Genomic DNA, 12,532 nt, shown 5'->3' with positions numbered 1-12,532 from the left:
ACATGATAATGTTTAAAGGTGGGCCGTGCACAAAAATGTGGAAAAACCGGAGTACCCAGAGAAAAAGCTCATAGAGCAGAGTAGAGAACCAACAAACACAACCCACATATGACACCGGATCCGAAAATCGAACCCGGGCCACATTGGTGAAAGGCGAGTGCTCTCACCACTGACCCCTCCCTATCAGTTTTCGAATGTCTTTACGGTGCTCAATTTGCCATACCAGTTCAATTCGCTTCACTTTCCCACCTACGCAGCGCCCCAGTTTCTTCATAAGCTAAGCCCCTTAACCAGAAAAATAGACAAGTAAACCTATAAAATAATGGAATTAAAGAAAAAGATGTCGTTGAGGGCTAAATGTCCTTTCTTACCTTTACAGTGTGGCAGATGTGAAGACCATTCTCCTTCCTGGCACGTGATTGAACGATTTCCCACTAAGCTGTACCCGTCATTACATGAAAAACTGACTCTTGTCTTATGGGGAAAATGCTCTTGCTCTCCTTTTCTTGCACCATTTTGGGGAATTCCAGGATCTTTGCATATTTCTATTTAAACAGAGAGCCACCGTTATCCCTTGTCTTGTAATGAACAGTAAAGAGTTTTACTAGCAGATTTTACTTCAATTAGCTAAAGCCAAAAGGTTTACCCGAAGAAAACTTTGAGCCCTAGCGAAAAGTTAGGTGAGAGGGAAAACAGTTCGTAGCTTGTATACTAGAGCGACAACATTACCAACAACAAATACGAAGGTAAGCTAAAGACCATTTAAAATAACCATGGGCCGGTTGCTCGAAGCCTGGTTTGCGCTACCCGTTGGTTAAGAGGTATCAAAACATATAGGTTTCCATGGCATTTAACGCTGGTTAGCGCTAGCCATCCTTCTAGCAATCCGGGCCAGGGGGCTCGTTTCTCGAAAGTCCCGAAAACTTTTCAGGCCCGAAAAGGCATTTGTGAAACTGTCAACCGCTTGTTCTAGAGAGCCGATGTTTTGACATTTTTTTCAAGGTAACAAAAAGCAAAATGACTGTGAAGTTTGGCTACCTGAATCCTCTCCGTTCTTAAGATACAGAGGGAATTGTGGCTCCCGAAAATGGCCCGTAAAATTTCGGGACCTTCGAGAAACGGGCCCCAAAGTCCCAAAACTGTACGGGCCACTTTCGGGTGCCACAATTCCCTCTGTATCTCAAGAACGGAGAGGATTTAAGTCGTCAAACTTCACGTTTAGTTTGCTTTTGTTACCTTGAAAATATCTTAAAAGATTGGCTTTCCTGGACAAGCGATTGGCACATTTACAAATGGCCTTCCGGGTCCGAAAAGTTTTCAGGACGTTTGAGAAACGGGCCCCAGGTCAGGAAATATACCATGCTTTCCGTAATAAAACAGGCAGGGCGGAATGTTTCCTTGTTCTCGTTGTATTCTCATCTATGAGCCTCTTTTTGTCGCAATTCTAACATGAATTTAGAGTTTATGTAAACTTTTTGTTGATGATGACAATGGTAAAAGAAACAATGAAATTTAGTGGAACAATGGAAGTCTTCCGTTTCATTTAACGAGGACTGATTAAGGGATATATCAGTCTCCTTGCACTACCATTTACTGACCATTTCCCGGATTAATTAGAGAGTGTTTGTGCGTTTGTTTCTACGTGACTAAATATTACATACTTAAAAATCTTCACATTCTGGCCTAGCGTCAAAGCTGAAAACGTTACAATAATTTCGGCAAAAAAGTTAGTATAACATACTTAAGCACGTCCTGCCGTTTCTTACGTAACCCTCTTTACATTTGCATGTATATGAGCCAAGAACATTCAAGCATACAGCGTTCTCGTGACAGTTGGAAATACCCTCGGCGCATTCGTCAACATCTAAACAGAAAAACAATAAATGGAATATTTTTTTCAAATTTCAAACAAAAGCTTTGTTGAGCAGTGTTACCTTAAACCTCAGGTTCGGTGAAACCACGGGTTAAAGTCGAACTCAGTTTAAGTACTTCTGAATGGTCACTCGGGACAAGTAAGAAAAAAATCAAAGTGCTCCTAACAGAAGTCGAAGCAGTGACTTCTAGGATTAAGCTGTACTGAAGACTTCGTATGACCTTCCATCTTCGACAAAGATCTTGGGAAAAATTCCGGCTTAAACATCATTTGACGTGAACTCACAAAAAGGGTCTACTAGTTTCCCCTCTCTCCCTCTCCCTCTTCCCCTCTGTCGCTCTCTCTCACTCCTTCCCCGCCCCCCCCCCCCCCCCTTTCCCCACTGATGTTGATAATGTGGCGCAAAATACTGTGCAATCTTTAGGCCGTTTCTAAACCAACATTAGATTAGGCAAAGGGAGGAAAGAAGGGAGAATTCAATATTTTATCACAACGACAATTTAGGGAATGAGCATTTTATGGTGGTGCGTCAAATTTTCCCAACGAGTTTTGACCAAATTGTAGGCCATAAAACTAGGTTCAGCTGACATACGGACCGAAATGTGAAATGGTGGCATTCTCCCAATTATGGTAAAGGAGGCCTCTGATAGATGACGTATCTGTTTATTTTCAGTTCGATCGTCAACAATACTATCGTAAAGTAAAATAAAAATTTTCTGTTATGATGTATAAGCCACGGCATGAATGAAAAACAGCCACTAAATAAAGTGGGACAAAAGGACGAGTTAGGCCTCTAGGGCCTTTTTGTTGCAAATTTATACCTGTACAAAAAGGCAAGAAAGAAGACCATTCTCCATCGTTGCACCTGACAATCGAAGGTCCTTCAATTTTAAATCCGGAGTTACAAGCAAATCTCAGGCGTGCGCCATGTTGATTGGTTGGATTGTAATTGAAAACTCGGCCGTTTAAAAGAGCAACAGGACCAAGGCAGGGAGCTGGAAAGGAAGGGAAAAAAGGCAACTAAAGATTATTGGACTTTTTAACGACTGTAAAACTCAGTACAAATTTGCTACGACAAGCAACAATTCTTACCTTTGCATTCTGGCACCTCGCCATTCCATTTTCCCACCACGCATTTTAAAACCTGTTGACCAATCAGCGTGTAACTTTTATGGCACTTAAAAGCCACAGTGCGACCATCAAAGAAACTGTCTCCAACTCTGCTGCCGTTCACAGGAATACCAGGATCGGGGCAAATAGCTTAAAGTAAACACCATTGACTGCTGATAACGCATTTCAAGTATTTAAAGCTCAATACACTGAAGAAACAGTACCTTTTTTTCTTCCATTATTAATTACTTTGTTGTCCTTGGAAGCGTAATTTGTCGTAACTGTTTTACTGTTGCTAGTGTCCGAGGAACTTGGGGCGGGGTAGAATGAGAGCCTGCCCGCATGGCTTTGAATTTTGAATGTCGTGTCCAAATTTTGGACGAAAAATACTGTTTGGCTGAAATTAAATTACTTGAACACTTCGCCACTGACAAGCTCCGATAACAAGAAAGCCACTTCACTTCGCTTCGCAGAGATGAGATGGATAAAAAAGCGTATGAGAAATCGTAGAATATTGCAAGTTTACCGTAACTCTACGAGTATTTGTGATTACAGATATGCTTTTTACTAATTCAATCATTTGAAAATTGGAATATTTGTTTTTAAGTGTATTGAAGTATTTCGGAGTTACCAGGAGATCGAGAAATCATTTGTCGAGCCGCCTCTTCGGCTTAACTGCTCTTGCCGCTCTACAATAAACTTGTTGTTAAAACTTATAAGCTATGACGCCTTATTATAACTTCAGGTGCAAGAACTGAGGTTTTCCATATTTTGATAGTTATTTTTAAATGAAATTGATTCAATTTCTCTAGTAACCGCACAGCTTTGTAATTTTGTAATTAAATACTAATAATTTCAATTCTATAGTCACGGAAAACCATCTTGTGTGACATCTGCATAAGGAACTGAATTATCATTAATATTATTTCTATTATAAGATGTACAAGACGATGACAAAATCCAACTAAAGTAATTGAAGAAGGACTGTACCTTTGCAGCGAGGAACAGAAGCACTCCACTTTCCGTTTATGCATACTGCAAAGGACCTTCCAACTAGCTGGAATCCAGGCAAGCAGGAGAAGGTAATTTGCTTGTTATGACCAAACTCGGTTCCATGAGTGATGCCGTTGGGTGGGAAGCCTGGGTCCTCACAAGAGGCTGAGTAAGGAAAGAAACTCAACCTTCAAGCTATTCAATGTATATTTCCCTCTCTCGGGTTGTGTTTGCACTAGGCCGATTAACGAGCTGAACATTCTTTCCAGGCTTTGCCTAGAAACCGACTTTAACTAGCTAAAAGTGACAACTGTTTTCATTGTGAAATTTAACCCGCAATCTAAGCCGCTAACTCAGAGGATTCAAATTGCAAAAGCGCGCCATAATAAAAAAATGAAAGGGGCCGTAGTGCTTGGAATGACTTCTCTTGTGATTATTTTCGCTGTATTTTTGACAAGTAGAAGGAGCCAATGAGGCTTATGTCCTTACAAATAAGGAAGATGCGACGAAAAGTTTTAAATAATTCTGTCAATCCAACAATGAAACAACATTCAGCGCCATAAGAGCAGGACTACATCACAATTCTGGTTTAAGGACCTGGCCGAAGAAATGGAGAATCCAGTGGGGTCGGAGGATTGTAAATCGAAAGAAATGACTGTTGAAATCGTTTTCCTTTTTGAATTTCTCAAGCTCAACCGCGAGGACTTGTCTGTAAAGAGGGAAAATGACATCACCAGATTATTTGGCAGGCTTCTGTCAAGACGCGCGGCCCGATTGGCTGCGGTGTTTATCAGGACAAGTTATACCATCTCGCGAGGTAGTATATTTCTGCGTGAATTTCCGCTCGTAAAGGCGAGAAAATCCCTTGTTTTTGCTTGTGAAAACAGCTTGCATTTTTAACTAGCTAAAACCAAGACGAGGTGTTTTCACTGTATTTCCGGACTTTCCGGCTTTATCTAGTTAAAATTGTCCTAGTGAAAACACAACCTCGAAGCGATTTCTCAAAATGGCTCACGGTAATGTGGCTCCTTATTTCTTTATTTATATTTGCAAAACTTCGAGGCCTTGCGCACAAACGAAGGAAAACTAAATTAGAAAATACCAGTGATTAAGAATTTGACTTCAAACAGTGACAAGAAGATCTAAATATGGAAACTTTTTTCGCTCTTTACATTAAAATCAAAACACACGACCAATAAAAGCTTTTTTTTTTAAGTTCCAATGTACGTAACAGTGAAGAGTCAACTACTTGCGTATCCAGCGTGCGTGAACTCGGTCTTTTCCTGATGTCCTGGATCGTCAATTTAAAAACAAAGGGAAAAAATTGCAGTAGAGATGTCGGCTAAATTATTATTTATTTTTTGGTTTCACTCAAGTGATCAACAGCCATGTTTTTCAAAGAAAACAAAAGAAAAAGTTTCCATAATATGGAGTTCAAGTTTTGTATGGAGTTCAAGTCCCTGAGGATTGGATCGGAAAACCAATATGGCCGTCGTTTCATTGTTTGGGGACACCAACATGGCGGTCGTGACGTCATGTGAAATCCAAAAATTATCAGTTATGTTCGAGTGATGCAAAAGATTGTCGTTCTCTTCACCAGCTCATAAATGTTCTGTCGTAATGTGATCTCCCGTAAAGTTGGAGGACAAACCCGTTCCGAACGGCTGGACATCTTTTAGTGTGAGTCTACCACAAATGGTGTTTCCATTTTGTATGTGGCTTGCACGTATTAGGCACCATAATCGTTCTTAATTTCAACGATGCCATTTTCGTTTTATGCAAAGTATGGACGTTGGCTAGCGCTTAAACGTTGCGCCTGCGTTTTAAAAGATGAAGAAGCCATTGCACAACCATGCCACGAAAACGCTTTGGTTAACTTCGCGCATGCGCTTTACAAGCTTGAGTGTGACTTGTGACTGAAAGCCGAAATTTAACGGGAGAGGGTAATGGAAATGAAAGTCATTTGTACTTCGGTCGTCATATTGGACGGGCGGAAGTCGGAAGATCTAGGACGAGGGGGAAAAACCGCCTACCCGAAAACCCACGATTTCTAAGGACAAAGGTCAAATCCCGTCCACCAGCGGACGGGATTTCTAATTAGTCGAGTAGGTGTCAAAAGAACAATGAGGTATTATTTGATGGTTACAGTTGGTCACCACAGAAAATCATGAGGATGTGAAGCGAGCGATAAGTAGAGCATTCGAGATGAAACCGCTATGAGGAGAAGATCTTCTAGCAGTTTTACCTACAGGCTTTGGAAAAAGTACGATTTTCAGTGACTTTGCAGTGTCAGCGAGAGAGCTGAACAGACCAGTTTCTATTTTGGTTATTTGCCCTCTCAAGACCATTACATTGGACAAAATTACATTGGACAAAATTGCAGAGCTCGAAGGTTTATGCTCGGCAGCCGAACTTACTTACCCCTGAGAGTTTACCAAAGATTATTGAGGACACTCCTTGTTTCGTTTTTCTTCTGCTATATAAACGTTTTTCGCTAAGTACTTTGAGTAAGAGGCTAAGAGTCGATACAAGGTAGTGTACTATATTTCGGCTGGCCAAACCAGCCTTCTTCAGGTACAATGTACAATGAAGTACTGGAAAAAAATGTAATAAAATGTGGTAGTACATCTAATTAATTTGAATTCAACTGAAATCTAATATCTTTCTTCGTGTATATTTAGATCGTTGGGATCAATAATTTTGTCCTGCCTTCTGAAGTTAAAAAAGGCTCCTTGGCCTTACGGATTAAATCGGTTGCTTGAACACTGTTTCATCGCTGCCCGAAGATGGCCTTACGGATTTTTTCAAACTTTCCGTATTGAGCAAGATATCGGAATTGGCAAAACCTACACTTGTCGTTTGCTGCAGTTTCTGCCGGTTTGCTTACATTTTTTGCCGCTTTCTTAGGTGCAAGTAGACGCTCCAGATCAAGTGTGTTTACAGAATGCACGCTTAATAAGTGATTGACAACTTTATTTCGTTCTCTTACTTTATTGGTCAATTATTGTGGGGTGACATGTAACCGGACGTTCAACAGAAAGTGGGCAGCAGGCGGCCTTTCCCACCCCCCACCACCCGGCCCAGACCTATCCCACGCTCTTCCAATATGCCATCTGATACGTGTTTCGCGGCAACAACAACATCTACCGTCTGCGAGCAGGCTAGAATGATGATGGCAAGGCCTAATGGGACCGTGGGAAGGGTGTGATACAAATTGCTTGGCAACGAGCTGAGTCTTAGGAGCGCTAGTAGCTCAATGAGTAGAGCATACGACCGATGTTACAAAGATTAAGGTCGTAGGTTCGAACCCTTCCTAGGACTTGGATTTTTTAGTTGTCCTTTCACCCGTTGCCAAGCTTCTTGTATTATAAAGGCAAACAGACTTTTATCTGCATGCGTCCATCTACGTTACCTTGTTGTTTGCTGGACTAAGGATTGAAAACAACAGCATAATGTTTACACTATCAATCTCACCTTTACAGATTGGAAGAAGAGAGCTCCATTTGCCGTCATGACACGTCATTGTAGCTCTTCCAATAAGGCTGTATTTGGGGAGACACACAAATGTGACCTGGCTTCCGTGGCCGAAATAAGAACTTAATCTCTGGCCATGCCTGGGTATACCTGGATTTGAGCAGGACGCTAAAACACAACACACATTGGTACGTCACTAATAATAATAATAATAATAATAATAATAATAATAATAATAATAATAATAATAATAATAATGCATCCATCGATGATAATAATAATAATAATATCATCATCACCTTAGCTATATTGAGCTACTTTACAGACATACTACAAAAATAAAAGGAAAGCATCTACAAGATGTGCGAGCAAAAAAGACATATGCATTGCAAGATTAAATTCTTTGAAGTCAAATTCTTTAAAATTCCTATTACTGTTGGCGGTTCGAATTTGAACAGGAAGAGCATTACAAATTTTGGTGGCAGTATAACTAATTAAACAAACATAGATTTAATTAACCTCAGAAGATATATGTGATTAATTAAAACAACGACCCATGCTAAAACAAAATCGTTTCTAACGGTTTCAGTGCCATTTTATGCCCCCACATGGGATACTAAAAGACATTGCAGAGAAGTATCATTAAAATATGATGAACATTATGGTGATGAAGAACGAATATGATTATGATTATGATAATGACGATGACTATAATGATGATTATGACAACGAAGACAATTTTTTTTTGTTTGGTTCGACCAGCTTAGTAACCACTTCTTATGTACAGCAATCTAAATCTACAACAACTTTGCAAAATAACAAACGAACATAGTATAAAATAAATTAATAATTATGTCACCATGCATATAAAATATAGTAAATTCATTGTATGCTTAAAATAGGATAATTCATTATATGGCAAAGGGAAATCCGAGCGCTCTGATTGGTTCTTTCTCGGTCGGGATTTTGCAGTACGGACCGTTTCCCTGGTCCAAGCCATGACTTTTTGTTTTGGAGCAGCCGGCAAATTCAAAATTTGCAACCACAACTGAGAAAATGTGAATATTGTCATTCTTCACAGTGAAACAACCGAAAAAAGCTAAGAAGATTGAAATTTTACCGAGATTTCAAAGATGGATGAAGAAGACGAACATTCTCCGAGCGAGAGATCTGGAATCTTTTGATCAGAAGCTGAAACAGACATCACCGAAAGCCAGGTGGCCATAGAAGATTTTATCAACCAACAGAAAATTGTAAACACAAACAAGAAAACGGCTACTGATATGAACACTGTTCTCCGCTACATGGAAGCTAATGGTATGAAAAATGAGAAAATTGAAAGCTTACCTGCTTGACCACCATTTGTCGATTTTTTTTTTAACGCATGCAGGAAAAACGGAGAAGAATACGAGCCCGCAACAGTTTCCAGTTTTCAGCACAATATACAGCGATACTTAAGTGAGATGAAATATCCATTTAACATACTCAAGGACAATGAGTTAAAAAATCCAGAAAAGTCCTTGCAGCGAATCGAAAGTCACTTATTCACGAGCGCAGCAAAGAAAACAAACTGCCAATTGCTCATGCATGCATTTTGCTATCAGAAACCGAGTCCCATATAATAAACTACTTACTAACCGAGCTTGCTCGAGCCGTACTAGGGAATATTGTCCCAAGGGCGTGGCCAGTACGGTCCTAGCGATCGGTTAGTAAGCGGCTAATATTAAATATTGTAAAATATATATATAAATCGTTACGTATATCTGAGGATTGAACTAATCAATAAGACATAACTTCTTCTGTGACTCTGAGTTTCACGCTTACGCGATCATCAGACAGACGTGAAACGTGAAACTCAGAGTCACAGAAGAAGTTTTGTCTTATTGATTAGTTCAATCCTCAGATATACGTATACTACGCTCTGCGAAACGCATCGAGCACTCTAGGGCAAGGATAGACTATACTCAAGATTTAAGTAAATCGTTTTAGTATAAACACACAGGTGATTATACAAAATCGGGCGCCCTCATTGGCTCGCTATCTCGGATTATCAGCCGAAAATCACCTCGACGGACAAAATGGCTGCCAGTAGTCGTTTTGCCACTGTAAGTGAAGATGATTTCGCGTTGAAGTGTTTTTTTTTTCTCTTCGTTTGCCCCCAAATTTTGCATACACTTTTGAGTTCTAATGCTCGCGGGGCTCTACATATTCCCAAGAGCATTTGAAAACAATAGTTTATGCAAAATTTGGGGGGCAAGCAAAGTGCATTATGAAGCATTCTAAATAGAGGATACTAAGATTTAAATAATAGTCATGGAGCTTATTCTTAAAGGCCTCTACGGAATTACTTTCTACTAAGTCACCAGGGTGTTCCAAGATCTGATCGTACGACGGAAGAAAGAGTGGAAATGTATGTCTTTAGTTTAAGCCTTGTCCTGTCTAAATTTCCAACTATGATCCACGAGTTCCAATTCTGCCACTGTGAGGGTAGGGATAACCATTCACATCAAAGTCAACAAGACCACAGCTCGTCTTGCATAACACAGTTAATCTGGACATTATCCGTCTTAGTTTAAGACTGTCGTACCCTAAATCCTTTAACATTTTAGTGACACTGGCAGTAGGGTGATAGTTATTTGAACAAAATATTATATCATATTATATGATATAGCGTCGCAAACGTTTTTTTTGAAAACCACTGGCATTTGTGCCTCCTTTTCTCTACTTTGTGCCCACGTGATTAATTCCTTAAACTGTCATTTGGTCTCAATTCAAGTTACAATTGGAAATTTCGAAGTCAGATTGATTCATTTGCCACTACAGTATACCTTTACATGTTGGCATCGTGGCATTCCATTGACCAACGACACAGAAGACCACAGGAGCACCGACCAAACTGAAGTTAGCATCACACGAGAAAGCAATCATTTGTCCATCGCTAAAATCGTCGCCGAGTCTGTTTCCATTGAGTGGAGTTCCAGGGTCACTGCAAACAGCTAAACGATGCAAACAAGTTGCAGTTCAAACAAGATTATTAAATCTTCAACATCGGCTAATGAATTTCTCGTGCTCTGATTGGTTCACTCAATCTCGGTTATCAGCTCATATACTTTAGTTTGACCTTATATGGTAAATGATTGCGGTAAGCGTTGCTAAACTAAATTTTTTTCGACCGAAAGCGGAATTTCTCTCTGAATAAAGCAAAAAAAAAGTTCTTATGGAAAGTTTGGATCAATTCCGACGTTTACAAGTACGCGAAAAGGTAAGAAATGTTTTTATGACGAGCCTGCGTCTGTCTTACCACAAGGTTTTACACAACACCGCATCACTTCTCATAAAGATTTGTGATTTCGCTCTGATTTGCTCGCTTTTTTCGCTTGTATTTCGTACTCTCTAAACTTTTGGAGCTTAAGGAGTTTTGTTGGATATGAGACTCTTTATAGCCAACTCGGCGCTACGCCCCGCGTTGGCTATTTACCATCTCATGTCCAACGCGCGCTCATGGAATAATTGTTAATTAGACAAAGACCTAGCAAAAGGAACAGAAATCCTTGGAGCCGAAATGTTTCAGAAACTACACTACAAACTCATAACAACAAATGTTTCCTAAAGGCACTGATTGTGACTTTTGCGTGCTTCTGGATGCCAGCTACGATACCTTTACACTTAGGAATGTCGTTGCTCCATATGCCTTCGTTGCACGCAATCAGCTGACTTCCAACCAACCAAAATCCAGGGTTACACAGGAACTGAACGTGATCTTCATGCGCAAAGCTGGTGCCAATTCTTTCTCCATTCCGAGGTTTTCCAGGATCTGTACAAGACGCTGAAGTATAGCCACATAAAAAATCATCGAGTTAGGTTTGTTAGCTTCGTCAATACAGGAAGAAACGAGTGAAATTGAGAGGACGATTTTTTTTCCTCTTTGCATGAGCAAGAGATCGTTCTCTCTACAAATGCTTCGTATACAAACTGTATTTCTATAACCATCGATAACAGAGCCATTTCCTCCACAACCGTACTTCCATTTATTATGGAAAGAGAACGGACTCGCCGACCTGCTCACTTGAAAGGTCTGGGTACTAGAAGTCGCAATTGGCTCTTGCAAAGTCTGTCCATGCATACCAAATAATTCAGTAAACAGATTGTATGCTGATCTATCACTAACTATATTTTAGATGTTTGGGCTTACCTTAGAGTCCTATTGATTATTCAAATGATTTTCATGGTGATAAAATGCACAGCTGCCACTAGTTCAAGAAACGTTAACACTCGACCATATCCCCCGCCTTTTCCCTTCTACACTAGCGCAGCGTAAAAGCCAACGCCCTATAATAATCGGGCTTGCAAAATTTTTCAAACTGGCATCAATATACCTTTGCATTGTGGCAATGGTGAGCTCCATCTTCCGTTAAGACACCGGCTAATTGATGAGCCGAATAATGTGAAGTTTTCGTTGCAGTAAAATTCTGCTGAGTCACCATCGATAAAATTACTTCCTCTTCTGTTTCCATTCTCTGGAACGCCAGGATCCTCGCAAGTGGCTAAAAAGGAGCACCATAAAGTTTGAAAAAAGTGGCAGCAGTATTTTGGTGCTACTTTGTTTATTGATTGGTTGATTTACCTCATATCAGTGGAAGCGAGAAAAGGGAGAGTTCATTTCGAAATTTCTCCAAAGCCCCTCTAGTAGCCAATAAGATAGGCTACTTTCTGCTTCAGTTCCCTAGCATGGATCTTCGCAAGTGGCCGAATGGAATAAATGAACTGAATCATAAAATGTCTTTCCGGGGCGTACTTATTAATAATTAATTATTTAATTAATTAATACATTTCATTATTTATTTTACTGATATACATATTTCAGAAGTTTGTTTGTTCGATTGATTGATTCGTTTATTTATTTTTACACCATTTGTAGCTTTGGCGAAAAAAAAGCTATTAATCAGAAATTCTTCCAAGTCTTGTCTTGTAATCGACTTTCCCTGCTAAGCGTTCTAATATCTGACAAAAAAGGAAATGTAACCCCTTTTTTGTTCCTCAAGTGACTCGGCAGCCGCTACCGGCCTTTCAAGTTTCGCGACA

At 39.9% G+C, this 12,532-nt stretch overlaps 1 protein-coding gene across 5 annotated transcripts in view; it reads right to left on the bottom strand.

Moving 5' to 3' along the window:
* LOC138023249 (sushi, von Willebrand factor type A, EGF and pentraxin domain-containing protein 1-like) overlaps nucleotides 1-12,532 on the bottom strand; it is a 39,633-nt gene that overhangs the window by 19,894 nt on the left and 7,207 nt on the right. For 4 of the 5 annotated variants that reach the window (XR_011126699.1, XM_068870279.1, XM_068870271.1 and 1 more), the window contains exons 5-13: nucleotides 11,827-11,994; nucleotides 11,109-11,276; nucleotides 10,279-10,446; nucleotides 7,451-7,618; nucleotides 3,974-4,141; nucleotides 2,966-3,133; nucleotides 2,695-2,868; nucleotides 1,742-1,864; nucleotides 372-545 (exon numbers count right to left, since the gene is read on the bottom strand). Coding sequence is in view for 4 of the 5 variants with exons in the window: in XM_068870279.1 (XP_068726380.1) it covers nucleotides 372-545; nucleotides 1,742-1,864; nucleotides 2,695-2,868; nucleotides 2,966-3,133; nucleotides 3,974-4,141; nucleotides 7,451-7,618; nucleotides 10,279-10,446; nucleotides 11,109-11,276; nucleotides 11,827-11,994 (1,479 nt within the window). In the remaining variant the exon portion in view is untranslated. The remainder of the gene's footprint in view (nucleotides 1-371; nucleotides 546-1,741; nucleotides 1,865-2,694; nucleotides 2,869-2,965; nucleotides 3,134-3,973; nucleotides 4,142-7,450; nucleotides 7,619-10,278; nucleotides 10,447-11,108; nucleotides 11,277-11,826; nucleotides 11,995-12,532) is intronic. The other variant, XM_068870283.1, reaches the window with a different exon arrangement.

The sequence above is a fragment of the Montipora capricornis genome, chromosome 2 (assembly GCF_036669925.1).
Source record: "Montipora capricornis isolate CH-2021 chromosome 2, ASM3666992v2, whole genome shotgun sequence".
Lineage (NCBI taxonomy): Eukaryota > Metazoa > Cnidaria > Anthozoa > Scleractinia > Acroporidae > Montipora > Montipora capricornis.
Note: the sequence above shows the minus strand (reverse complement) of the source record. Positions and strands in the feature narration are given on the sequence as shown.